The sequence below is a fragment of the Myotis nattereri genome, assembly GCF_964212035.1.
Source record: "Myotis nattereri genome assembly, chromosome: 2".
NCBI lineage: Eukaryota > Metazoa > Chordata > Mammalia > Chiroptera > Vespertilionidae > Myotis > Myotis nattereri.
In genome coordinates, this window is record NC_138076.1 from 187,733,109 (window position 1) to 187,759,251 (window position 26,143).

Sequence of the window (26,143 nt, forward strand, 5' to 3'; positions counted from 1 at the left end):
ATTAGTTATGAGATGGGTAAAAAATAATATTGTCAAATAAGATACATACCTCTCCACTTTCTTGTTCAACTTTATGTCTAGTGTATGCAAAGAAATGTGTGAAAAAGAAAGATAAAAGAGAAGGTAATTATAGGCCTCTAAGAATCTGTAAAGATATCAAAAGACTTCAATGTGATTTTTAGGAAAATATTACTTACTTAAAAAGTTTCCACCTTGAAAGACCTGTACAATTTTAAGTAGATAAATCTTTTTGAAATTCATGATAGAATAGATTCTCACTTTAAAAAACAATTTTAAAGTTTTTATTATAAAATTAGATGTGTCATATTCCTATTAACATTTATTGTACTTAGTTAAAACCAGTGCCTAATTTATTTTGATCTACCAACAACTACCTCGCTTATATCAAGGGAGAGTTATATAGTAACTAAATTGCCACAATATCTATAATAATAGTCAGATTTTGCCCTAGGTGGTTTTGCTCAGTGGATAGAGCGTCAGTCTTTGGAACTGAAGGGTCCCGGGTTCAATTCCTATCAAGGACATATGCCTGGGTTGCAGGTTCAATCCCCAGTAGGGGGCATGCAGGAGGCAGTCAATCAATGATTCTTTCTGATCATTGATGTTTCTATCTCTTTCACCCTCTCCCTTCCTCTCTGAAATCAATAATATGTATGTATGTATATGTATATATATATATATATATATATATATATATATATATAATAGATTTTTTTACAGAGAGGAAGGGAGAGAGAGAGAGAGCTTGAAACATCGATGAGAGAGAAACATCGATCAGCTGCCTCTTGCACATCCCCTCCTGGGGTTGTGCCCACAACCCAGGTACATGCCCTTGAACGGAATCGAACCTGGGACCCTTCAGTCCGCAGGCCGATGCTCTATCCAATGAGCCAAACCAGCTAAGGCTAAAAATATATTTTAAAAAGTAGATTTTTATGCTCACCTAGCTGTGACTGATTTGTCCTTCCCTTCATTAATATCTTAAAATTAGCAGAGATGCCATAGTGACTAGATGAAATTTTCACTTATATTATTTTTTCTAAATCTATTTCTATTTTAGTTCCTTTGTTTTACTTTCTTTTTTTCTACCTCTTATTAGTCTAGACCAGTGGTCGGCAAACTGGCCCCTTGAGTGTGGCTCTTCCACAAAATACCACGTGTGGGTGCACACGATCATTACAATTGAAACTTCGTGGCCCATGCCACGGGGCCAAAGAGCCGCATGTCGCTTGTGAGCCGCCGTTTGCTGACCACTGCTCTAGACCTTTCCATAACTGTATGGAAAATTTTGAAAAGTCTGGTTTTTTAAATATTGTAACAAGCTCAACACATTTCTTTTATTCAAGCTACAAAAAATTCTGTTCAGTTCCAAGATTTTATGATTCTATGAAATGTTGGTACAATTGCCATATTTGTTCAGAAGTATTATCCTCATCAAATGTTGAAGGAAAAACATTCAATTTTACTTTTTCCCAAATTGCTTCTCCCACTAGGTTGCAGTGCTGATCATAAATAGCAGTAACACCTGCTCATAAGGCTTTGGAAAAATGGGTCTGAGGAAAAATTGATAGTTATTTGTTGCAAATGAAACTATAATATTTTAACACTGTTTGCAACTTTTATCTGAGTCGGGCATGGAGGAGAGATGATGCTTCTAAGTAAACCTCCCTCTGTCAGGTCATTAACCCAGAGACTTCTGTCCAGGGCAGCCCCTCTTTGCCCATTTTGACAGGCTATCCTGAGAACTGAACTAGTGAGGAAAGGACCAGATTTGGATAAGAGGGTTAGCTCCTCATACTCACTCCAATACTAAGTGATGGCCTAAGCTTCTGTATGTAGACCTGGTGTATTTCCTGCTCTTCATGAAAGAGCTAGGACAGGGGTCAGACAGCCTAAAGGTCAGCTTATTTTTCTTTATCCTATTATTCTGTTACGGCCTTCAAAGATCAGAAAATGGTGAGTTTAGGAAAGGGTTAACACTAAGTAAGCCTACAACTGGAAAATAGGTTGGACATCGTCATCCATTTCAGATTACGGATGCACTATAGTTGATTCACATCATTAGCATACAGACTTTTAAGTTAGAGTAAAATATCTCTGGCCTTTGCTTTTTTTTTTTTCTATCTATAGGCTGGAAAAGAGATTTCTAGCATGAATGTCAATTAGAAAATTCTATATCTCCATTTGTTTAACTGTTATAAGCCTTGTATACCTAGGGCTACAAGGGAACTTGAGGCTTTAGGCCAGCATTGCCCAATAGAAATATAATGTGCTTCACATATTAATTTTAATTTTTCCAGCATTAAAAGGAAGGGGTTTTTTCTTAAAGGAATTTTAAGAACATATTTTCTTTAGTCAAATAGATTCAAGAGATTATCATTTCAATATATAATTGATATTTTAAAATTATTCATGAAATATTTTACTTTTCTGTGCTAAGCTTTGAAACTGGATGTATATGTCACACTGAGAGCATATGTTGATACCGACTGGCCACATGCCAAGTGATCTGTAGCCACATGTGGCTAGTGGTTACCATATTGGTCGGCACAGCCACAGGCAGTGAGTGAAGGGGTAGTAAACTTGGCTTATGGGGTGAGTGCAGGTTGGGGAGGAACCAGCTCTGTGGTGAAACGTAAGGTCTGTAACTCACCATATGGAGGGCGTTGCTGTTTTGTTTCCCTGGACTATCTCAAGTCTAAAACAACCTATTTTGAATCACAGTCCCCAAGTTGGAGCAGACTGTGATTGTTTAGGGCAGGAACTCCTACCCAAGCATTCATGGAACTTGACCTAGTTCATCTGGAATGATAGGTCCTGTAAGTCAAGTATAGTTTTAATGGGGAACGGAGTCTTTTTAGAATGTTGCCCTAGTCTTTTCTTCGCCTGAAATGCAAGACCCAGAGAGACAGGTGACAAAACCCTTTCTTCACCTTTAGCATTCCTTTTAATTTTTCTATTGTCCCCAAATGCACTAGTAATAATAAGTATAGATCTCAAGAATTCCAGAAAACAAAATGAAGTTGTCTCCCTTCCTGTTCACTGTTGACTTGTTGCCTATACAGTAATGTTATTGTCCCAACCAGGTGGTGGTGGTTTAAATGGGTTGGATCATGAGCTGATACTCAAGAAGTTCCACTGGTGGTTGGCAGATAAATATTTAAGAATTAGCCCTCTAGTTTGTGTTTGACCACATAGCCTTATGCTGCCGAGGACTATTCTGTCTGACTCAAGAAGAGTGGAGTTTTGCCTGAACGAAGAAGAGGGACACATTCCGAGGACACTTAAAATACTGCAGCAAACATGAAGCTTCAGTCATCCTGGCCAGTCACCCAGCCAGGCTGTCTAGGCTTCTAATATATATCTTCTACTATATATATAACCTTATATCTTAGAGAGAAAGAGAATACACAACCATGTATATAGAGGAAATACAAATATATGTTATACATGTGCATGCTAAACTTTACTTTTAGCAAATGGCTTATGTTTCTGTTTAGTATGATTTATATGTTAATATAAAATATATAAAGGCTGAATGTAATGAACTAAATTAGAGTTAATTTTAGAATAAAAGTACTTAATTATGAAAGAAATAATATCTAAGTTTTCTTTAAACAGATGCACTTAGTTTCTTTAAAACATGGTCAACTTTTTTAATTGGTTTAAGCTTAACTTTAGAAACATTCAGAATCATCATTGTGCACAAATGTATACTCAAAATAAGTGCTAAGTCACTGTGTAGCATTTTAAAATGCTAAACATTTTTATCTATTTTTTATGTTCAGTGTTTCCTTTCTTCTTTTAACTCCCACAATGTCTTCATCTCCGTGACGGTGGAGCACATGCTAAGACCCAACAGAGAGGGAACAATAGGTTTATCTCTCCTCAGCCTTCTAACAGTTGAGCTTTTTACATTTAAAACAAAAGTATTGACTGTTTAAAGTGTTTTTATTTTCTATCACTACATTCCGTAGTTTAAAAAGTGAAATAGGAAAGGAAATGAGAAGTATACTTGTAATAGACAGGAAAGCAATTGCCCTTCTCAGTCTGTGAAAATGTTCTATTCCTTCCCACATAACACATTCAATAAAACTTCACCATCCAACAGTCAAAAGTTACAGATCTTTTCGGTTGATTACAATTTCACTTCTTTAGAAAATAAACTTTCCTTTCTCTGTTCATCTCTAGTTTTTCTGCAGAGTTTTTTTTTACATCAGATGACGATTAAACCATCTTACCCTCAATATTAAAAATATATATTTACTATTAAATTCATGTATTTTCAAGTTGCTGAGAATTTGTTCAACTACCAGAAGAGAATATTTGATCTTTGTTCAGAATTAAGGCTTACTGCAGTGATATTTATGTATGCATTTCCCCCAAAATAATAAACTAATTTGAGTCAAATACTATGCTTTTCATTGGCTGGGGGAATTTGATTTAGTGACTTGAGCCACCGACCTGGTAAAAAATCTATAGGAACATGTGGTGCTGTGAAATAAAAGACACTAAATACAATGAGCACTCGTCCCCACTCCCTGTGCCTGTAGTAAACCATATTTATTATTGCTATGTTAAATGATTATATGTCTTGAGTTTTTCTCTATCCCCGCCCCCAGGAAATTTAGTAATGGATGTATACTAACCCATGCAGAATTCACCTGATTTATGACTATGTTGCAAAAGCTGTTGAACATTTAGTAAAAATGCAAAATTTTCTGGGAACCTTTAAAAATATAAATGTGTGTGGTCATAGTTTTTGCTATGCCACCCATACACAAAAACTACTTAATGTTTCTCTCTATTCATGTTCACTGCAGTGTAGGCAGTGTTATACAGCACACAGATAGGCTGGGTTCTTGTCCGTAAGAAACTTGTCTGTCTGGTTTTTATCTTCGTGTCTGTGTTTAGATTGTCAATACCAGGTAATAGCAGCAAAAATGGAATGGAAAAGAGACAGGCACCCCCTTTGGGATTCCTGCAAATAGCACTACGCATTGATATTGTGTAGATGGTAGTTGTCACCTTTTATATTGTAAGTCTACTTTTGGTAGTGTGTCAGAACAAGACAAAGGTCATATAGCTTAAAGCCTATTATGAGCATTGATGGTAGGAAACCATGTAGCCCATAAATGGTCAGATTAACCCCTGCCATGCTTTAATAATCTGTAAGACATCTGAAAATGAGCAAAATGGATCAATGACCTTATTGACCTTATTTTTTTCTTTCCCATAAATTTATGAGCAGGTATTCTGTGATTATTCAGGTCAACATTTCAAAATGACTCCTTTTCAAAGTAAATCTTTGTCTCATTGTACTGCTTACTGAGTGTACTTAGGCCCTTTCTTTTATGTGAGGACTAGATTCTATAAACCTTTTAAAGGAGAGATTACGGAGATCTCTAGCTTAAACAGGAAAGTGGATCAGTACTGACACCCTACTAAATGAGTCTGGGAGTGAGGAGTGGGGAGGAAAGGGTTACAAGAATTTCCAGGATTATGAATAGTCTAAGTGACTTAGATAATTAAAAGACTCTTCTTGAGTATTTCCTAGACGTATCTGCAAAATTCTTAGGAATGAATGTCTTAAGCTTAATTGATTAATGTGAAAATTCTTTTTGTCTGAGCCCAAATGTCATGTTAGAAAACCAAGGGATCACATTCTATATTTTGAAAAAGCCCATTTTGTAAAATGGGACTTTGTTTCCCCTCTCAGAGAATCTTGTCCGACTGAGAAGAAGGGAGACTATGAACGTGGCTACAGGGTAATCTCTTGATCCTTGGACCAAAGTGAGGAAAAAGTCTAACGAATGCATCGTTTTGCAGTAAATTAGATCAGATTTCCGCATCTCCGCACTCAGTCTGTGAGCTGACAGTTCAGTAAAATGTTCCCTTGTAAGGTTCGCCCTCTTAGGAAAAGGGGCAATAATTCATCATTAGGATTTCAGAGTCCAGGTGTAGATGGAAACTGATGGAGCCTCCAGCGAGGCAGGGAGGGTGCGTGGAAGAAGAAAATTTTATCTGAAGCCTAATTCCCTGGTTACAGCAGAGAATAATTAAGATAATATTGCTTCAAGAGTCCTTTAATGATTAAAAATCACATATGCAGAATCCATAAATTGGAGGGCAACAAATTGAAAGGCGGTAACATCGGAGAACTGTTTTGTGCACATTGTGGTGGAAAGTACACTCGTGGCAGCCCGCTGTACGGGCAGCCACCGGAGACCGGGACCAGTCCAAGGACTTTGTTTAGATGCAACAAATCATTTGTCTGTTATTAACCCAGAGCTTGTAATTATGCAGATTGCCATAGATTTTCCTGGGCCTGGAAGTGAGATTGAGGGTTGTTCACAGTATAGCAGGCAGCTCAGGGCTGGCCATGCATTACTGAACTTGCCACATTTATCATGTTGACTGATGGCAGCAGAAGCAGGTCTCAGGTCCCAGTGGTTAATGTAGTGGGTAATTAACTGTCATTTGCCTAGTAATAGGCTGATGATCAATGGTTTGTGTGGAAACAAATTCTAATCAGGTAGCTGATAAATGCTCAGCTAGCGAGAGCAATTGAAATTGGGGGAAACTATGTCCAGAATTTCAAAATGGCATTGTGTGTGTATGTTTATTAGGTATAAGCAAACGGAGTCATCCTTAAACACTGCCTTCTCTCACACTAATCGCATTTTATATCCACAAGTGCATCTATATTCGTGGAATAAAGAACTGTTAAGATTTCCCTAGTTCTCAAAAAAATAAAAAGAAAAAAGAAAGAAAAAGAAGAAACAAATGCTCATGCAAGTGATGTGCCTCCTGAATAGATCACAGGAAGTGCACGAAAAGTGAATGTGAAATGTTGGGATGAACGAAGAAATCTGCTGACAAAAGAATAGGATGAAAGCTTTAGTTTGTGATGGTTTCATTTTTAATGATTGCCAGTAGGAGATGCAAGATATTACATTTTCAGTGACATTCTTTAAAAAAAAAATTATTTCCCAAAATAGGGATTGAGAGCACAAAGGTTATTAGAGTGATATTCCTTAAAATAAGCTTATTGAAACACTTTAAAGATTTTTTTTCCCCGGGAAAAGGAGCATGTGACCATCTTTAATTCCGTCTTCTTGAATATGAACCTTGCTTACTTTTTATCGAGTGTACAGATGATGAAAAGCATTTATAGTTTCTACCCTCAAGGCGCTTAAGTTCTTCAAGAGACAAGTCTAACAAAAACATAAGCTTAAACGTTGATTACGAGTTTGGCCAGACACTTCGAAGCCGTTCTCATAACTCTTTCCAACAATCATCATTAGCCTGCTAAGAGGAAATAGTTATACACTTGAAAATGAGCATGCATGCCTTAAGCAAAGGAGCATATCTTCGGAGTATATAGAAAGTAATAAGAGAAACTTCAGCACATTTGTGCGTAATCCTTAAATTCAATAAAAGGAAAGGCAAAGATTCTTTAAAGAACATTTTTATAACTAAAGTGAGTTTTCTCCCTAGCACCTTTGAATTCATTAGTTTAGAACTGCTTTTAATTTGGTCTTTCCCATGAGAGCCATTATATTTTTCTCCTGTCAGCCTGATGCTGGAGAAAAAAAAGGAAACTGGCAGATGTGGTGTTTTTCATCTACTTTGCTTCCTAGTTAAAAAGTGCATTAACTACTATGCACAGAATAGGACTCGTAATAACTCTTTACCACCATTAACAATGTTAAAGAGACTTCGTTTAAATATTGCCAGTAAAAATGGATAAAATATTTTATTTTCTCCCATTATGAAACTATGGAGACATTTTATGTTGTACTATATTTTAGGTCATTACAATAACTATTTACTGGAATCTACAGCAAATAGGATTTTTTAAAAAAATACCTTTTCCCCCCCAGACAATTCCAGTGGTTCTTACAGTATATTATGTTTCCACTTCTGATCTAGCTCTGTGTAGTTTATAGCCTCATTTACTTTAATGTGCTACCTGAATAACATAATCATAGCTATAACTATAGTATAGGGCCATAAGGTGCATGCGCCTGTAATGATTTTTGACTACTTAAATGGCTTGTTCATAAATGGCCCTTTAATAATAACGGCAAACCATTTAGTAACTGGGTGACAAAAATAGGGAGTCATTCAAATGGGTTTTTTTTTCCCCCAAGTAAGATGTTTAATGTGTGGCATGAAGATGAAAGTTACATTGCTTTTATATTTACTCCATATTCTAACAAGTAGACTTTTGCTATGAATTCGCCCCTGTTGACTTCTGTGTGTGTAAGCTTCCCGATGTATTTGTCTTTTCCTTTGCTTCTCAAACAAGATGTGATTTTCATCAGGAAAGGTCAACCGAGTATGTATCACCAAAGAATATTTATGTATATACCTAGGATAAAACTCACTTGAGTACATCGTATGGCATTGTGTATCAACAGCTTTACAAAGTGTATTAGCATCTTCTCTAGTCACCATCTCCGATTTTCCTGTAAGAGTTTGGAAAAAAAAAATGTTTATTGTTCTAGGCTCTTCGGAGTGACGGGAAACTGCGCTGCCTGCAGTAAGCTCATCCCTGCCTTTGAGATGGTGATGCGTGCCAAGGACAATGTGTACCACCTGGACTGCTTTGCATGTCAGCTTTGTAATCAGAGGTACTCAGATTCCATTTTGTCTCCTACAAAACGGTAAAGCTCTCTTTTCTGGCTATTTATTTAACAGATGGGAAGTATATCAGTACACTTTATTTAAAGCAATTACTCTCAGCATTTTTATTTTCTGCAAATGTTCATTCAGTGCCAGAAACGAACCACTGAGGAGCAAGGTCTCGAAACTGCATTTCTACGTGAAAGAAACCCATCACATAACAGGACGTGATAGAAAATGAAATCAATTCTGTAAACTTTTAGTCTACTTATTATTCATTCTCTTCCTTGTTGTTTTTCTTTAAGCCCTAGCCGGTTTGGCTCTGGGGATAGAGCGTTGGCCTATGGACTGAAGGGCCTCAGGTTCGATTCCGGTCAAGGTTGCATACCCGGGTTGCGGGCTCAATCCCCAGTGGGGGACGTGCAGGAGGCAGCCGATCAATGATTCTCTCCTGTCATTGAGGTTTCTATCTTTCTCTCCCTCTACCTTCCTCTCTGAAATCAATAAAAAATAAAAAGCACGTTTAAACTATCTTTACTTTTTCATACTACTGTGAGCAAACACATTTGCACTGAGGCAAATAGGGATTTGTGGCAGGTAGTATTTTCTTGTTGTTCATATTTATAGTTGCCTTACCTCTTGATTTCTGTTTTTTAATATTTTTATTGATTTCAGAGAGGAAAGAAGAGAGAGAGAGAGAGAGAAACATCAATGATGAGAGAGAATCATTGATCGGCTGTCTCCTGCAGACCTCACACTGGGGATCTAGCCTGCAATCTAGACATATGCCCTAATCAGGAATTGAACTGTGACCTCCTGGTTCATAGGTCGACACTCAACCACCCACTGAGGCACACCGGCCAGGCTTAATTTCTTATCTTGAATTTTAACCTTGTTTTATATGTACTTTTTAAGTTGCTTCAAGTCTCTTTGTGAACAAGGCCAGAGATAGCTAATAATTAAACAATAATCAGCATTGGAGAGGCAGCATTGAAGAATAGAGTGTTGCACAGTATATCTAAAAACCTAAATTCTGGTCTGGACTTTGCCCCTAATAATATGTCTGACCATAAACCAACATTAGCTCTCAGGACCTCAGTTTTTCTCATTAATAACACAGGGAGCTGGATTAGTCAATTGCAGAGAATTCTTTCATCTGAAAGGCTTATGACTTCATCCCGTTTTTCTTTATTGAAAGTTATAACTTTTATTTCCACTGGGAACTATATACTACTGGTACCTATTTTATGTGACAAATGCAGAGGATATTAGAATATTAAAATGCACACATCATTAACAATGTATTTCAAAAATTAGTACACTTGATGGTTTTAATGGAAATAAATCCCGTGCAAGTGTGAAAACACCTGGACATAGTATATAATCAGAAAATATTAGTTGTGGCCAGTTTTCAGTTATTGCCATTTGCTGTTTTACTGTTCGATGCAGCACCTTCTTATGAGGCCCTATAGAGCAGTAGAAAGAATATGATGTTACAGAGAGAACTGGATTCAAATTCCAGCCCCACCATGAATCAGCTTGTGACCTTGGGAATGCTACTTAACCTCTCTGATTTTGTTTCCACACCCTTAAAATAAAGACAGTAATGCTTGTCTTACAGATTTTGAAAATCAAATCAAATAATTTATATAAATACTAGGAATAGGTTCTTAGAAATTGGAATTAGAAATTAGACATTAGGAAAGAAAACAATAGGTTCTCAAAAACTAGTTCTTTTACCTTGATATTTCTAACTTATTTTTACCAAATAATATTTCACTAACTTGGTTTTTACACAAGATATATAGCTCAAGCCCAGCTGGCATGGCTTAGTGGTTGAGTGTCAACCTATGAACTAGGAGGTCACGATTCGATTCCTGCTCAGGGCACAGGCCTGTGTTAGGGGCTCCATCGCTAGTGTGGGGCATACAGGAGGCAGCCAACCAATAATTCTCTCTCCTCATTGATGTTTCTCTCCCTCCCCCTCCCTTCCTCTGTGAAATCAATAAAATACATTTTAAAAAGATGTATAGGTCAATAATATCTCTTGCCCCACCATGAATTCCAGCCCCACCATGAATCAGCTTGTGACCTTGGGAATGCTACTTAACCTCTCTGATCTTGTTTTGAATATCTAAATAGATATTCAGAATGTGACTTAGTATACATACCTTGCCGTATATAATTGGCCCAGGAAATAATTGAAGAAGTCATCTCACAACATCTTGAGTCTTCCCAACAAATGCCTGGAATCAACATAGTTTAATTCAGTCTACAGTGACATTTAACCAAAGATAAATTGTCAAATGCACATGTTGTTTATTGTATGTAAGGATATGAATAAAGAAACAGAAATATCCACACATCAATACAGACATTAAAAAGGTAGACACATTTATATGCATGTGTACATGTGTGTGTAGATATACACATACATGTATTAGTAGTAAATTTAAAATACTTCTGTTCACTTGTTACATTGATCCACTACTACAACCCACTAATAATACAGTTATTGTCATGCAATAATAACATTTACTGCTTTTCTACTTATAAATGGTTATATATTTATAGTAGAAAACTTAGAGAATACAAAGGGATAAAGAATAACATCATCTCAAAGCTCACTATTCTCTCACTATTTTAAGGGAAAATATTTTAATATTTTGGTGTGTAGCCAGCTGTATAATTTTTATACATATATGACAAGTGATATATAGCATATACTTTATATTATAGGCACATTTGAGCAGATTAAAGAAAAGCAACAGCAAATAATCCTAATATTTAATATTTGTCCTTTTTATGTATTATGGTGTGCCTTTATACCTGTCTTTAAAATTTTTTTAAGCCCTGGCTGGTGTGGCTCACTTAGCTGAGTGAAATCCCATGCACCAAAAGGTCACAGGTTTGATTCCTGGTCAGGGCACATGCCAGGGTTGTGGGCTCCATCGCCAGTAGGGCCATTTTCTGTTCCTCTCTCTCTAAAAACCAATTAAAATCATATTTTTGAAAATTTTAAAGTTTCTTTTACGGTATTTTAAATTTTCTTGTGTTCAGTTTTATGGATATAGCTTCATATAATTAATCATCAGATTATAGAAAGATGGCATCTCATTATAATTTTAATTAGCATTCATTTGCTTCCTACTGCTGCTTTGCTATTTCTTCTTTTAGGGACCTGCCTGTTTATGCCCTTTGTCCATTTTTCTATTAGGGCAGGCTCACCTGTTTTATTCATGTTCTACACAGAAAATTAAAACATCATTCAAGCGCTAAACCCAGGCTAAATTCTATTATGATGCAAAGTAATTGTAGGTTGTTAATGCTATTTACAAATCGTATTTTATTTTATTTCATTTCACCATGGAAATACACAGTTGCACTCACAATTAAGCCTGTCTCCTCAGTAAAACTCAGTCAAGTAGGACAAACACTCCTAAATTTTGACTCTAAAACTGTTCACATTCTTATTGCTGCAAAATACTATTCTAATATCATTATTAAAGCACCTAATATATTTCTGTGTTCGCTTCATTTATTACGTGCCACAGGGGGACTGCATAGTTCTGGTTCTGCACAATTAGCACTTAGTTACTGTCTTGTCACTTCAGCCCCAACAAGACAAACTTCTTTAATGCAGGAAGTCAGCTCATCTTCATCCGCCAAGCAGAGCAGACAAATTTTGTTACTCTCAATACAGAAGGCTTTCAACACAGGAGATTCTGCTTTTACTTTGACATTTCCTTAGGAAATCCTCTTTAATAAAGCCATATGCCACGTGGGCCTATACTTTCAGTAGCCGAATCTTTGTCATAGTATTGTACCTTTTCAAGTGAAACCTAAGGCATAAAGGTAATTTATAGGCACTTTCCCTTAAGCAAAACTTATTGACAACTGACATCGTATCAGACATGTTTATGAATTTTATTTAGCAGTCATTCCATCTTAACTTTTAAATCAAAATGTTAATAGCATAATATTTCTGAATGTTTAAAAACTATTAGCAATAATAGCCTTTCAGAATTGGTTTCCCTGGTATAGTATATACCTTCTCTGCCCTTTTTAGAAGGCTCTGGCTAAAAACATAGAGTTCTGAATTAAAAATCTAACAGCTTCTCTGTTTTGAAAGGAAATCAGAGGAAGGTTATTTTGGGTATCTTGTATAATAACTTGAGTCTTGTTCAGAACTGGAAAATTCTGTGTAATAGTTAATCTCTTAAAGGTGAATAATCCTCCCTCCCCTTTAGAAAATACTGTAAAACTAAATGATGGTTTTATAAGAAAAGGAAATGACCTGCTTGTTTGTAATGGAATGGACTCAAATATGTAGACTTGTGTAACATTTCATTTTCTTTTATTAAAGGATAAAAGCTTTGTGCTTGGCTCTGTAAGAACAGAGGGAAGTACAATTTAGTTTCTCTCTCAAAGGTATTCAGAGCTAGGGGCGAGAGGGGCCATCAGAGACTCACTCACGGGAGAGTGTGATTGATGGGACACAGATCCATCCCAATGGAAGAGAGGTCCATGCTGGGAGTCTCAGGGAAACATCACAAGCTGATGTGCCAGGTTTCATGAAAGACCTCCCTAAGACTAGTTGGGATATAGGAAGTGTGTCTGGTCGGTGGTGGGGGAGATGAGGAAGCCAGGAAGTAGTGAGGAAATGGATTCCCAAACACATGGAGCAGCATGAAAGGCGGCATGGCGCTGTGAGAGCATCTAAACAGCCGTGGGCAAACTACGGCCCGCGGGCCGGATCCGGCCCCTTTGAAATGAATAAAACTAAAAAAAAAAGACTGTACCCTTTTATGTAATGATGTTTACTTTGAATTTATATTAGTTCACACAAACACTCCATCCATGCTTTTGTTCCGGCCCTCCGGTCCAGTTTAAGAACCCATTGTGGCCCTCGAGTCAAAAAGTTTGCCCACCCCTGAAATATGTTTGGGAAATGAAAAGTAGCGCAGTGTGCTCAGAGATGAGACCAGGAATGTGGTAGGGATGGTGGTGAGGAATGGAGTGAGGAGCAGGAGATGAAATTGTGAAAGTAGAAAGTCAGTGATTGAAAATTGAAATGAGTACAAACTTAAATCACTGCATCTAAAATACCTTTGTGATTGAAAACTATTTGATCCTGGAATCAATCCATCCTATCCAATATTTATTGACCACCCAGCCCAAGCGATAGTACAGTTTATGGTGGTATTTCACAGGGATCAAAAGAAATAAAACCATGGTCACTTTACCTCAGCACTACTGTCCAGGTTGGGGAACCTATTACACACTTACAAGAAAATTTGAAATGCCAAAGTAAATGAATGATACACTAATAAATAAGTGCTCTGGGAAAGTAAAATGCTTCCCAATCAGGGAACATTGATGGAAGGAGTGGGAACTGAAGAATGTTTAGCATTTAAGTTCCATGGTAAAAAGGAAGAACTATCCCTGGCTAGGCAACATTCTAAGCAAAGATGAAAAGATGATCATTGGCCAAGAATAATGAAAGCACTTTTTTTTCTACTTTATAGATGTGGGAACTTATTTTCAGAGGTGTTAAGTAACTTACCAGAGGTGTGAATGTATTCTGTGTATTTACATGTTTAAAATTAGTGCAACTAAGATTCAAATGCCTATCCCTGTGATTACACGGGCTGAGCCTGTTTTTTTTTTTATCATTATATTGCATTATTCAAACATTTTATTATTGCCTTTGCTATTAATAGATAATTTTTGAATGGGACTGATTCAATGTATCAAGCATTATAATAAGATGCTTTATTATATTCTTTTATAGAATTTATTGTGGTGACACTTGTTAACAAAATTATACAGGTTTTAGGTGCACAATTCCACAACATAATCATCTGTGTACTATATTGTGTGTTCACCACCCCAAGTCAAGTCACCTTCCACTACATTTATCCCTCCTATACCTTCCTCCACCTCTTCCCTCTCCCCATCCCCCTGGCAATCACCACACTGTTGTCCAGTGTCTATGAGTTTTTTCTCTCTCTCTCTTTTTTTTTTTTCTCAATCCCTCCACACACCCCTACCCAGCCCCACCCCTCCCAACTGCTGTCAACCTGCCCTCCATCTATGGAGTCTGTTTTACATGTACTAACTCATTTAAAACTCAAAATAACCCCTAAGTAGGTATCATTATTGATCTCATTTTACAGACAAGGAAACTGAAGTACACGCAATTTAAGTAACTAATTCAAGGTTACACAATTAGGAAACGGTAGACTCAAGGTTTGAACTTTGGCAGTCTGGTTTTTTTAGTCTGTGGACTCAGAGCCCGTATGAGGGCTGTTTCAGGAAGGGTATTTTATTTTCTGGCTACGTGAATATAAAGGTGATTAGATACAGTTGTGTTATAGTAAGGCGGACTTTGGACAATTTCTAGCAGAACTCAGGGTGCATGTAGTGTAGCTTGGTGTAGAAAAGATTGTTATGAATGAAGCGTGTAATGACAACTGGGCTGTCATTGGGAAAAGGCAGTAAATTTGTGCACAATTCTGAAGTGATGGGACAGTGAGTATACCTGCACCTCTCACTGCAAACAAGGTAAGTATCTAATAACTGAGGATGCTCCACGGGAAAGTAAAGACATTGGATATAGGTATTGAACCCACCTCTTTTTAAAGTGTTGTGAAATGGAAATAAATTATAATTGACCATTACTAATCTCAGGGAAATAAGGTGACTAAGTTAACATTTTCATTTCTTAGAAAGTATGTTACATATGGAGGCTTCTTAGCAGAGGCTTTTGATAACCTGCTCAAAACTACTCTAAGCCCATATTTTATACAAATGATTAATCACACTTATTTCCTATACTTTTTCAACTGTATAAGGCCACATGATTTCAACTAGAATCACTTCAAAATATCTGGAAATTAAATCTGTTATTAATTCCAAAACATCACGATTAAATAGTTTAAAAAATCTCTTTAGGCATCTTGACATATTTTTCTAAATGAAGGGAAAATTAATTGAACCGACTATATCACAAGTAATGATGATTACTTTCAGTTTGCTTTCAGGAATTTTAGCCCTACCTATTAATATACTAACAGTGTTCTCTGGCCATTGCTACTTTTAAAATATTTTTTTTCTTTAAGTGCTAAGCCTCTTAAGGAGCCGGTTATATAGCATTGGAAATTAGCCTTCCATACAAAATCACAGTTCTAGATCATTTTGTTAAGTGTCTAATGTCTGCATTGCTGTTTCTTTCATTTCTTCATGCTTATATTTGAAACATTTTAAAGGAGGGTACCAATTTTAATTGCATCCCAACCATAATTTGCCTTTAACCATAGCTTTCCAGGCTGTTTTGTTTGAGTTAGATGTATAATTGTGACATTCCTCACCCATGCTCTGTTTCATTCTGACCTTTAAGTATAAATGGAAATGCACATAAAATGTACTTTATCCAGTTGACAATACATTAGTAACTAAATATTCAGGTAGGAATATTTCAGATGAATTCTATGTATACTACCATCTCATCGAATGGTAGGCAGGCCTTTTTTAAAAAAAATTATGAAAATGAATAATTATAGCACCAAAAAACATATCTAGATAACTTTGTAGCCTCATGCTTTACTGCCTCCAGGTAAGAGCATGGGTCTTGAATCCGAAGAAACGTGGTTCCTTTCCTTCATGTATCACATGCATCCTACCTATGAAACCGTGGGCAGGTATTTAAATTCTGGGAAGAAGCCTACGGTTTTTCATCTTTAAAAAGTCAATGATAATATCTGTAATCTAGGTTGGATGAAAGGAATAATGTAATCACATGTATACATGCTTCGTGTTAGCACCTGGTAAATACTTTATGAAAAGTGGCTAGTATAATGACCGACATTTCAGCCATTTCAGCCATATTTCATTTCTACTCTTTATCATAAACTTGAAAAAGTGACTAATATTAGAGATAAGAAAAACTGAAGTTTCATCTTAATATCTTAAGTGGAGAGTTGAGATTTGAACCCTATTCCTTGCAATATGCTTCTCTACCTTTCATATATTTCTTGTTATAACATCCCTACAATCCAGTGATATAGCTGTTTTATCTGACCCTCAGAGAACTAACTCAGGAAAAGTATGAAATGTACTTTATATATTTTTTCTCACTCTGATTAACCTGAGTTTTTGAACCTACAAATAAAAATTATTTAAATTTCCAGGCCTCTGAAGGTAAAAAATGACATAATAGGACATAACAACAACAAAAAAACACACCACGTTTTTATTTAATACTGAATAGAATTAAGGTGATTGTTAAAAATTATATTGAAAAAGTAAAGCAAAGTTTCAGACAATATAGAGTTGAAAAAGTATTTCCAATTTAGTTGTTTTTTAGGAAAAAAACAACACCTCAGTAATATCAGCTGGAGCATTAGTGTTTTACTGAATTTATTTACTTTTGATATTTCATTATAGGCTTCTTAGTTCAAATAAATTTCAATATTAACATAAATTTAAAAATTTTGAACAGTAATCACATATCTTATTCATGCTATTTTATATAATCTCACTAAAGTTAAGTATTTTTAAAATACATTTTTATCAATTTCGGAGAGGCAGAGAGAGGGAGAGAGAGAGATAGAGACATCAATGATGAGAGAGAATCAATGGTTGGCTGTGTCCCATACGTTCCACACTGGGGATCGAGCCTGAAACCCAGGCATATGTCCTAGCCAGAAACTGAACCGTGACCTCCTGGGTCATAGGTTGATGCTCAACCACTGAGCCACTATGGCCAGGCAAAAGCTAAATATTTAAATTGGCTGTTAGGCCTGTCCTTTTCTTCAACATGTCTTCATACTCAAGATAATCTGCAAAAACTGGTCTATTCCAACACCACTTTTATTTTTTATTTTTTTAAATATATTTTTTATTGATTTTTTAACAGAAAGGAAGGGAAAGAGATAGAGAGAGTTAGAAACATCGATGAGAGAGAAACACCGATCAGCTGCCTCCTGCACATCTCCCACTGGGGATGTGCCCGCAACCCAGGTACATGCCCTTGACCGGAATCGAACCTGGTACCTTTCAGTCCGCAGGCCGACGCTCTATCCACTGAGCCAAACTGGTTTCGGCCCAACACCACTTTTAAACACCATATTTAAAGTTTACAGTATGCAATAAAAAGAAGATGTGCTTAAAATCCAAACTTGAATGTTCATTGCATCCAATAGTCTTGACCATACACAACTCCAGGATTTCAAGATCAGCACATGCTCTGTATTTTCAATCAACATCATCAGCCGGCAGTAATCCTGGGGAAAAAAAAGTAAATTCCACAAATAAACAGACCAATCTTCTTTAAGAGGAAAGCTAATTCTTTTCAATCTACTCTTTTTATTACACCATTTTCCCCTCTATCTACTTAAGCTAGAATAAGGATAAATTTCCAAAGCTACCCAGTTGGAAAATAAATAGGTTCACTGTTTGTCTAGCATTCCAATCTTTGCAAATGTAAATCAGTCCAACTGCTCCTCATTTAAACTCTCAACTTCACAAGACATTAAAGGGTGCCTTTCAGTACACAGTTTAATCTATCCACTAAGATTTCTGCTTGAACATCATTTGAAATAGACTATCTGATAAAGAGAGACCACTATCAAAGGTCAGTGAGGTCAACTTGTATAATTACCAGTAGTTTTACTGGGTCAACTCTACCAGACACTGCTGTTTGAAGGTTAAATTGTTACAATTAAAAATATATACAGATCTCCCCAGAGTTACTTTATTGTTAAATGTACCAGAAACTGCACAAGCATTTATTTCTGACCTTAATTGTATCCAAAGTGTCACCATGGGGAAATTACACAAAAAGAGCACTTATTTTGTTTTATTGAATAAAATAATAATTAGCTCCTGGGCACTAGTTTATGTATCACATCAATATTAAGAACTTTGTTTAGGTTATGCCCTTTGGTTTAATTGAAAATGCTCCAAGAAATTACATTTACTATTCTATAGTTGATAAACTTGCTACAAACAAAGGAATATGGCCCAACATCAGAGTCTGGTGCTAAAACAACTTTCACTTCAGAATGACCACTTCTGAATTACTAGAATTTAATCACATTTTTATAACAAAGAGTAAAAGGAAGTTTTAAATGGAAAGCTTTAAAATGGGCTATTTTCTAATTGTTTGATTCATTTTAATGCCTTTACTTATTTTTTTGTAAAGTGGATAAGTGGCCAATCATGAAATCTTCCATAATCACTAACAGTGAAATATTATCATTCCTTCTTGTTTTAATGATCAGTTCCATGTTATAGATCAGTTCCATTTTCTTTCTAATGTGGTAAAATAAAAATAAAAATCACCTTTGCTGTCCTATATATTTTCCTCAATGTTCCTATGATTTTTATATATAAAGCTGGATTTCAAAGTTTGTGTACAATGCTTTAGTTGTTGACAATAAAGGGAACTTTCGAAGCCAAGCTTTCTACTTCAGGGAATTACCATGTGAAATTATTATTAGGAAAAGAAATCTTCAGATCTATAGATCTGAGTGAAATGGTCTTAACACATTTTATTTTTTTTTTTAAATATTTTCAGATTTTGTGTCGGAGACAAATTTTTCCTCAAGAATAACATGATCCTTTGCCAGACGGACTACGAGGAAGGTTTAATGAAAGAAGGTTATGCACCCCAGGTTCGCTGATCTATCAACATCACCCTATTAAGAACACAAAGCACTACATTCTTTTATCTTTTTTGCTCCACATGTATATAAGAATTGACACGGCAACCTACTGAATAGCGTAGATATAGGAAAGCAGGATGGATATATGAAATAAAAAGGGGACTGCATCTGTATGTAGTGATATTGCCCCAGTTCAGAGTTGAATGTTTATTATTAAAGAAAAATCATAATGTACATATTGCTGGTTTTTTTGCTTGCTATTCCTTTTTGTGTCACTTGGCATGAGATGTTTATTTTGGACTATTGTATATAATGTATTGTAATATTTGAAGCACAAATGTAATACAGTTTTATTGTGTTACCATTTGTGTTCTGTTTGCTTCTTTGTATTGTTGCATTTAGTACAATCAGTGTTTAAACTTACTGTATATTTATGCTTTCTGTATCTATCAGCTATTTTAAATGAGCTGTAACTTTCTAGTAAAAAATTGAAGAGCAAATCTCACGAATGATACACATATAGATAAAGCAAGTCTAGCAACATTAAAAAAACTAAAAAATAAAGACACACACAAAGCATTTTAAGCAACATTCACTATGATTGCCACCATGATTTAGTCTATCAGTGTTCTCTTTATAACCCCCTATTTTCAGGGGGTTAAGATCAGCTTTAAAAAATGCATAAAAATTTCATCGTAAAGCACTTTCATTTTATACCAACATGAAAAGTGCCACTTTTAGAATAACTTTAAAGCTTAACTGTTATCCTTTTAATATCCTCTGTGTGTGTGTGTGTGTGTGTGCGTTATTTACCTATATTATGGTTTTGCTGTTTGTTTTTTTCAGCCATTAACCCCTTATGTGAACTAGTGCCTTTGGGTATCATGTAAATTTTTTCCAAAGGGTTACTTTAAAAAAGTATTAACACAATTATAAGATAACTTAAAAATGACTAAATTACTTGTACAAATTTTGCCCAGATCGCTCCATAAAAGCGTGAGTGTTTAATAACTTGTGGCCTGATAAATTTCTGGCACTAAAAGGATTTGAGTGTGAATCTACTGAAATCATGATAATGCACATTGACGCTGTGATGATATTTGAGTAGTGAGGTTACTTTTGATCGGGCAACATCGTGCTCATAGAATCTTCTAGAAGAAGAGAAACAAAGGGATTGATAAAAAGCTGAGAACTGGTGATTATATATTTTTCTGTATTACATGCCACTTATTTTAATGTTTAAAAGTGAACACTTTAAAGTTTGATGTGTCTTACTCTTGCTTTCTGTAATTACCCACTCAGTATATATCACACTTAAGCTGAAATCTGTCATCCCATTTTTTAAAGGTGAAATATTATTTCCTTACCTACATGATAGCTGATAAGAAGAAAATGTTCTAGAAACAGAAATTATGGAGACTGATTATTTAGATTATAATATAAGAAATTAAAATGAGTCTATAACACCCTCTTTCAGATTGCTCACATTTTGCTTCTTTGCTTCTGTTCCCTAATAATAAAACTACATGTTACCAATTTAACCCCTTGCAGGCACAATGAACCCTACTTTTACTAGAGCAAATTTAGTGCTGTGGTTTTTATTTTTTCTTTATTTTTTTCTTGATCACTTGTATAGGAAACAATATTTCCCAGTGTTATTTACATACATATTTTGTCCTGCCAATATATGTATTGCAGATGAAAATTAAGTGTGATACCTGAGTTCTTGGTTTGGGGCCAAAATATTAAGCTGCAAATAATGCTGCTGTGGATTTGAGTTGTTTTAAAAACAAAGCTTTATTATAGACATGCATGTAAATCTGGATATTGCCTCTCGTTTTTAAGGAAATGATTCTGTGAAAAGTGAATGATATGTATTTTTACAAATGCTTCATGGTTAAGAGTGTTCAAGTCACATGTCTCCCAAATTCGAGATACACCTAGAAAAAAAATTTTAAAAATAGTTATTTGAGGCCCATAATATAACTATTATTTTAGCCTTTGAGCCTTACATTTGCTTCATGAAAAGACTTGCATAGCCAAAACTAAAAACATCAAAACAAAAACGGAACAACAAAAGGATGCAGGGGAAATAGTGAGAAATGGTTTTCATAACACTGCTGCCCCAATAGCCCCCTTTAAGAGTTGCTTGACATTCATGTGGATGTACAGTTTTAATTGTCGGTATCTTTTTCAAATGATCTTTTAAATATGTTTGCATATGTTAAGATCAATATGTCAAAATACCTGTAAACTGGGAACAAACTGTTCAACTATCCTTGGGACCCAAAGACCAAACCACGTTTTTTACTGCCTTTTATTTTGCATAATCCTTTGGGAATTAATTCTTATGCTTTTCCTGCAAAGGAAATTACTCACCTGGATTAAAGATTAAGGCCTTAATCTCCTTAGATTATTGTTAATCCCTATGAATTTGTGAAACAAGACAGAAATAGACCCTTTTGTAACTAATTGCCCATAAAGAGTAGCATTTTTGACCTGAAGTATTAAGCTAATTGTCTTGACTGTTCCAAGTCCCTGAATTGTTGTCAACTTTCCTCTTTGTGTTGTGTAGCCCTGGTGTCACTTAGCTTGTTTTCCGATGCCTCCAGTAGGACACCTCCAATGGAGCTTTGATTTCTCAAGCAGGGAGAGCTCCCTTCCTAATGTGCACCACGCATAGGCTGCCTCTGATGAAGGACCAGGAACCTCCAGTTCACCAGAATGCTGGCTGAGTTTAAAAGCTGACCTGTGTTTGTAATTTCACTTTCATCTTGCTTAATAAATATCTGCTGGATTCTTTCATTCATTTTTTTTTAATATTTGGATTTATGTTTTTAATAAAAGGGGTATGACACTATTTGATTGCTCTTAATTGGCAACATCTAGATGACATCTAGAAAGCATGCATTGAGTGCATGAAAAAAGAAAAAACGTATGTAAGGACATTGGCTTTTAAAAGGTAAATCATAAGCATAAACAAAGTAGCTCAAATGCTTTCTCCAAATATTATACTTAAGATCTCTGAGCTAGGTAGTTTACTGCTATTTACTTTTGTGGGGAAAATAAAGCTGTCAAAATGAAGGTAGCAATTACTGGGTATAATTTTGCACATACATACAAATTTTAAGTTATCTTTCTGAAAGCAACTGTGTTGGCAGACTAAATTTCGAAACCTCTCTTTTCTGTATGATGAATTAAAGCAAAAAACTCAACTCAATCCTACATTTTCAGGGATGAGATGGTGTGCCTTCCCTGAAACTGGGTGCTGAAGGTTATATCTGCAGTCAAACCTACAATATACAAGTGGCTTCCTTTTAACTATCCTTTTAGGCAAACCACCCTCAGCATAGTCACTTAAACAATTTCATACAAATGATACAGTTTCAACATGCTTAGCATTCACTTCAGTAAGTTGCAGAAACAATCTGCATGTTTACTGTAATAGGCCATTAGCACAGAATACAGTTTTAGCAAAAGCCTTTTGATGATTACTTTTTCTTAAAAACACCATCCTATGTAATAAAAGCCTAATATGCTAAGTCCGTCCTCAGGTCGGCTGTTCAACCAATTAAAGCACAATATGCTAATGAGATGCTAAGGCTGCTCAACCACTCGCTATGACGTGCACTGACCACCAGTGCAGGGGGTAGACAGTTGACTGGTCGAACAGTCTCTATGATGTGCACTGACCACCAGGGGGCAGACGCTCCAACTGGTAGGTTAGCTTGCTGCTGGGGTCCAGCCAATCGGTCCAACTGATTAGGACTGAGCAAAATGGGCTGGACATGCCCTGGATCCCTCCCGTGTCCCTTCCTGGCCCCGATTATGCACCAGTGGGGTCCCTCATCCTGGCCTGTGCCCTCTCACAATCCGGGGCACCTCGGGGAATATCAGAGAGCCGGTTTCAGCCCAATCCTATGGGCCAGGCCAAGGGACCCCACTGTTGCATGAATTCATACACCAGGCCTCTAGTTATAGATATTTCTTAAATGTGATTTTAATGCAATTTAAGGTAATAGAAAGCCAAGTTTTAATAGAGCTATAAATTCAAGGATAATATTAAGAACCTACTCAATATTAAGAACCTAATATTAAGAACCTCTCAATAAATATTGAGAACCTACTATGTGACAGGTCTAGCCCAGAGCACTCAACCTCCTGCTGAGCAGACTTATGGTACTTGGAACCTCAGATGACTTTAAGGTGTCTTTGTACTGATTTGTACTCATCTCAAACCTACTGATAATGAGCACACAAAAGCAAATACGATCTTCCTCCTATTCAGCTTGTCATTGCTCTGAAAGGCCCAGAAAATATCTCAGGTAATCAATGTGTTCAGAGAATTATCTCACACAAATTACTCATTAACTCAATAGCACATAATAAAAAAGAACATCAATTAATTAATGAGTCACCCTCAGATCACTCTGATTACAAAAGAGCTCTGCTGAAACAGCGGTTATAAATGGAGCTGCCTCTCTTCCTTCATTGTTTGCAATTGGCCCATTATTTGGCTGAAACCAGTGTCATATTTAACACATGCCTGTAGGTAATTGTGTGATTAGTTTCATAAATGAAGAATTCTGAAAGTCGACTGCTTGTAAGACCTTAGAAATGGTCAGAAAATTAAAGAAAACTCTCATTTTTACAATAGCTTCATTTGAAGCCAAGTTATTAAAAGGGTATTATCTATCCAAATGGCCTACTTCCGCTACCAGCGAGACTATGAGACCTCGGCTCTTGCCTTCTTGAAGGAAAGGTTTCAATTAAGAGACAACGTGCAGCAAAGCAAGCAAGAGTTCATTGACCACAGCAAATGCTCACTCAGGACAGTGAGACAAGGAAGGGCTTAGGCTTAGGAGAAGCCTCAGCAGAGCCCAGGTGGGCTGCTAGGCTCGCTGGGAAGTCAGAGAAAGGGGGGCCTTGGAGAGAGGTTCGGAAGGTTAACTCTGGACCTCTGGACGAGCTGATGCTGCCCATGACTCCCTGCTTGCCAGTCTCCCGGGACCCCTTAGCAGCGGTTCTCAACCTGTGGGTCGCGACCCCTTTGGGGGTCGAACGACCCTTTCACAGGGGTCGCCTCAGACCATCGGAAAACACATGTATAATTACATATTGTTTTTGTGATTAATCACTGTGCTTTAATTATGTTCAATTTGTAACAATGAAATTGGGGGTCACCACAGCATGAGGAACTGTATTAAAGGGTCGCAGCATTCGGAAGGTTGAGAACCACTGCAGGCTTAAAGAGAAGAAAGGAGGTAAAGGAACAGCATGGGCGTGCTCCCTGGGGGAGAGCTTGCACTGGGACTTTGTGCGGAGGGTATTTATCTCTCTCTCTTGCAGGTAGGAATCGTAAGGGAGGTCTCGGGGAGGGTTTCAATAAAATATTCATCAGCTTTCCAGGTGTGCTTTTTCAGGGTCATGGTCTCCACTGATTGGTCGGAAGTAGGGCAGGGGTCATTAGTCATTGCTGCTGGTTCTGAGGCAGCCACGGTGTCACTTGTCTGGTTTTGCTGCCTTTTTTTTTTTTTTTTTTTTTTTTTTTTTTTTTTTTTTGAGCTGAAATACAATTGAGGCCTAGATGTTATCTTTAGGGAGGAAAAGTCAGGGGAGCTAAACTGTATGACCAGCAATATGAAAGATCAGGGGTCCAACCCACAAGGAAGGTTTGAAAGGTTGCCATGGGTGCCAGGCCCTTGTTGTCCCACTTTTGCCCCTTCCTAGGCACCTGAGGCCTTCAGCCCCGGTGACCTTATGTATCCGACCCATCGCCCTTGCCCTGCCCCTGTCTGTCTACCTGCCTATTACACTTCTACATTTGTCATCACCATGTAAGACTCCCATATTGAACATCATAAGGATTAGCTGCTAAAACACTCAGAAGTAAAATTTGCAATGCTTCAGAATACACATAAGTTAATTTCAGTAACTTTTCACAAACACTGAAATGGGCATGACCATTTTTGGAACTATTTGGTGGGCCTGGTGGGGGAGGGTAGTAGGGGTTAACAGCAATTGGGGAAATGAGGAAAAGAAATACCAAACACTGCATACAAAATCAGCAGCGAAAGTTTCCTATCTCGGTAAATGCCATGCCAATAAGCTTATAGAATAATTATATCAGTTCCCCTGGGTGAGTCAGAAACATCTGCTGGTAACACATAGCAGGTGTTAACAATTACACATACTGAAATTTTTAAAAATGTTTTTAATTAAAAGAATTTTTGTCTTCTGAAAAGGAAAATATGTTAAATTCAAAGATACTCCTGTTTTGAGTGTGCAGAGCACGTAATGCACAAAATTGCAAAGCCCAAATCATCTTGGATCAACTAGGTTTCGTGTTTGGTTCAGATCATGGCAATCAAAAGTGAGTTAGAATTCATTGCACTGTTTACACAATCGGTATTCTGGGCTGAAAAGCTGAATACTCATGAAATTTGGATAGCAGAGCTGATTACAGAATATTTTGGCTTTATTACCAAGGTGTTTGCAGTAAACTGGACCAAATTTAATGGGCACAATACAAAGAAAAATGGGAGCAAGAGACATTCAGACAACAAAGGATCCAAATCTTCCTTAACCCCATGAAAGACTTTAAATCACGGAAAATAAAGCAGTCCATTTGTAACATGTAACATTATCGTATGTCCCATCTTCAATAGCTGTTAACAATAGTTAACATTTACCGAACACTTACCATATATCAGGCAGTTTCCCATGCCCATGTAATTTCCACAACACCATCGTAACATACGTATTATTACTCTATTTTACAGATTTTAAGTAAAAGCACAGAGAAGTTATTTAACTTGCCC

The 26,143-nt window shown here is 36.6% G+C and overlaps 1 protein-coding gene across 5 annotated transcripts in view; it reads left to right on the plus strand.

Annotated features, from left to right (window-relative positions):
- Window positions 1–21,363, plus strand: part of LMO3 (LIM domain only 3) — a 58,288-nt gene extending 36,925 nt beyond the window's left edge. For all 5 annotated transcript variants that reach the window (XM_081082611.1, XM_081082609.1, XM_081082610.1 and 2 more), the window contains 2 exons: window positions 8,535–8,660; window positions 19,235–21,363. In XM_081082611.1, coding sequence (XP_080938737.1) covers window positions 8,535–8,660; window positions 19,235–19,340 — 232 coding nt within the window. In that variant the 3' untranslated portion in view covers window positions 19,341–21,363. The remainder of the gene's footprint in view (window positions 1–8,534; window positions 8,661–19,234) is intronic.
- Window positions 21,364–26,143: the final 4,780 nt, after the last annotated feature.